The 2,910-nt window shown below is 46.9% G+C and overlaps 1 protein-coding gene across 1 annotated transcript in view; it reads left to right on the top strand.

Moving 5' to 3' along the window:
* LOC102258214 (arrestin domain-containing protein 4) overlaps positions 1-2,910 on the top strand; it is a 42,681-nt gene that overhangs the window by 25,459 nt on the left and 14,312 nt on the right. The window contains exon 2 of the mRNA XM_014538888.1: positions 1,840-1,861. Within this exon, the coding sequence (XP_014394374.1) occupies positions 1,840-1,861 (22 nt within the window). The remainder of the gene's footprint in view (positions 1-1,839; positions 1,862-2,910) is intronic.

Here is a 2,910-nt window from a genome sequence, read left to right on the forward strand (position 1 = left end):
GGGCGGCTGGGGGCTCCGGGGGGTGGGGTCCCCGTCGCCGGTCACGCGCAGGTAACAATGCCCGCACCCCCCAACCTCACAGCACCGGGGAGATCCCGCGTGCGGGGGGTGCATCCCTCCACCTGGCATCCCAGACCTTCTAGGACCGCTCTGGGCGTGTGCCGGTTGTCATGGAAACCTGGGATGCGCGGTCAGGACCCAGCATCTGGGACTGCAGGTCTTGTGTCCCCTGCAGGCCTGAGGGAGGGAGGGCGCCACCAGAGGCTGTGCAGCGCCATGCCCTCTGACGCCCTGTGTTTTATGGGTCTCCCCGTCTTCCAGCCCCGAATCTGGATGCTAGTTCGTGGTGAATTGGCCAAACCTGTCTGGCGGGGTGGTGGTAGTTCAAAGAAAAGTGTTTCTTGGCCTTCATCCTTCCTGTCCCTCTCTGGGGAGCGCGGGTCACTGGAGAGTTCTGCCTCTGCCTTGCAATCTTTCTCTTTATTATTTTTGCTTCTTTTGTTTCCTTTTTCACCCCACCCCTTTAGAGACAGTAGGGTCTGGACGTGGTAAGATTCTCAGGAGGGCCCTAGCTGGTGTGGCCCAGTGGATAGAGCGTCAGCCTGCGGGCTGAAGGGTCCCAGGTTCGATTCCGGTCAAGGGCACATGCCTGGGTTGCGGGCTATATCCTCAGTAGGGAGCATGCAGGAGGCAGCCGATCTATGATTCTCTCTCATCATTGATGTTTCTATCTCTCTCTCCCCTCTCCCTTGCTCTCTGAAATCAATAAAAGTATATTTTTAAAAAATTATCTGGAGGAAAGATCACCCTTCTTTTCCACTCTTGTGAAAGCCCAGTTTAATAGTCTAGGCTTTTCCAGGAATCTCCATGTGGGAACCCACTAGATCAGCGTTTCTCAACCTGTGGGTCGCAACCCCTTTGGGGGTCGAACGACCCTTTCATAGGGGTCGCCTAAGACCATGGGAAAACACATCTATAATTACATATTGTTTTTGTGATTCATCACTATCCTTTAATTATGTTCAATTTGTAACAATGAAATTGGGGGTCACCACAAGAGGAGGAACTGTATTAAAAGGGTCGCGGCATCAGGAAGGTTGAGAGGTTGAGAACCATCTAGCGACTAGATGGGTGTGCCATTAGCATTACGTGCAAACACTGATTTCCTTCAATCATGAAATGACTAGGAACATTGAGTCTTAGTCTTCTTTTAGTTGGTAGAAGCTAGCTTACTTTTTTTTTTCTGCCTCATCAGCTTCAGCTTTTAGCTATTAAATAATGGTACAAGTCCCCCTCTCTCCCTCCCTAAAAGTAAGATGCATTGTATCTTTGCTTGACCCTTGCTATGTCTTATACAAAATCAACAGAATGTGCAGTTTTGCCTGGTCCTACTATGGAAAAGTGGACCGCCCACAGGTGAATCCTCAAGGTGTGTGAGAATGGAGTGGTCCCCAAAATTGTAGTGAGGAAAAACATATTTGGAACCAAAGCTCTCCTTTTGTTTTGTTACGTTTTTGTTTGTTTGTTTTTAAATTTATTAATTTCAGAGAGGAAGGGAGAGGGAGAAAGAGATAGAAACATCAGTGATGAGAGAGAATCATGGATCTGCTGCCTCCTGCACGCCCCCTACTAGGGATCGAGCCCACAACCCGGGCTTGTGCCCTTGACCGGGAATCAAACCCGGGACCCTTCAGTCAGCAGGCTGATGCTCTATCCACTGAGCTAAATGGGCCAGGGCCGAAGCTGTCCTTTGGATGACCAAGAGCAGTGTGCTAGGTGACAGCTGTTACCTGCCTTTGTGCCTTTTCACCATGAATATGGTTTCCGGGGGGCAATCAGCTTCCACCTGCCTCCCCCAAAGGTAAGAGACCACAGATTCTCAGGATGGCTGACAGGGCCGTGGAGAGAGAAGTAAGTTGTTTTTGTCCAGGACTTTGAACTCTGTCTCTAGTCCCATGACGACTGAGTCAATAGATGTAAGATTAACAGCAATTAGACCGACCTAGCAAAAAAAAACAACACAAAAAAAAAAACTAGCAAAAAAAATACTTTGCTAAAATCTGGGCTAACCAATAACATTATGATTCACCAGTCAAATTTTGTGTTTTCACTCCGATGGAATGGAATGTCCAAATCTAAACAACCTGACTCGCTTGTTTTCAGAATGCATCCTAACAAACATTGGCAAAAATATGTTCTACTTTAAAAACAAACAAACATAGTTTTAGTTGCTTTCATACAGAAATAAAGAGAGATCACTCCCATATCTGGAAGAAGCTCGGAAGAAGTCGGCAACTTTACATGGTCACAGATCCTCAGGGTCACTGAATTCCAACACATAACGGATTGCAATCACCCGAACAGATTTACAGAAATATTGAGAGTTTGGGGAAGGGTGGCTGTGGGATCTATTTTCTAAAAAACTCCTCAGCTCATTCTTGGGCATTGCTCATCTGACCCAACTACTTATTTACATGGTGACTGATTTTCTTCAGAATTTTATTGCGAAATTGTGGTAGAGAGACAAGACGGGCCAGAGAGTTGGTTTCAGTTCTTGGTCACCCACCAGCAGGGTGACCTTGTGTGCACCCCTCATCCTTCCTGAGCCCCCCTCTAACTCTGTAAAGGGCTTCTAGCTCCCACAGCTCAGCAGTGCCTGAGTTATGGGCTCTGGCTGTAAGACCATTAGCAAATGGAACATCTCCCCATGACATACGGGAAAGGACTCGTGAGTCAGCCTGGGAAAGTTTTAAATTCTAAACAAATGAGAAAGAGAAAGAGAAAGAGAACGAAAACAAATATTGGAGTCCAAATACTGTCACCCACACATTTATCAACTTCCTCAATTGTTTTTCCTGTTTATGTTTTGAGGTGATTACGCGTCTCTTTTAAAGGTTCCTTTAAAAAAAA

The sequence above is a fragment of the Myotis brandtii genome, unplaced genomic scaffold (assembly GCF_000412655.1).
Source record: "Myotis brandtii unplaced genomic scaffold, ASM41265v1 scaffold201, whole genome shotgun sequence".
Lineage (NCBI taxonomy): Eukaryota > Metazoa > Chordata > Mammalia > Chiroptera > Vespertilionidae > Myotis > Myotis brandtii.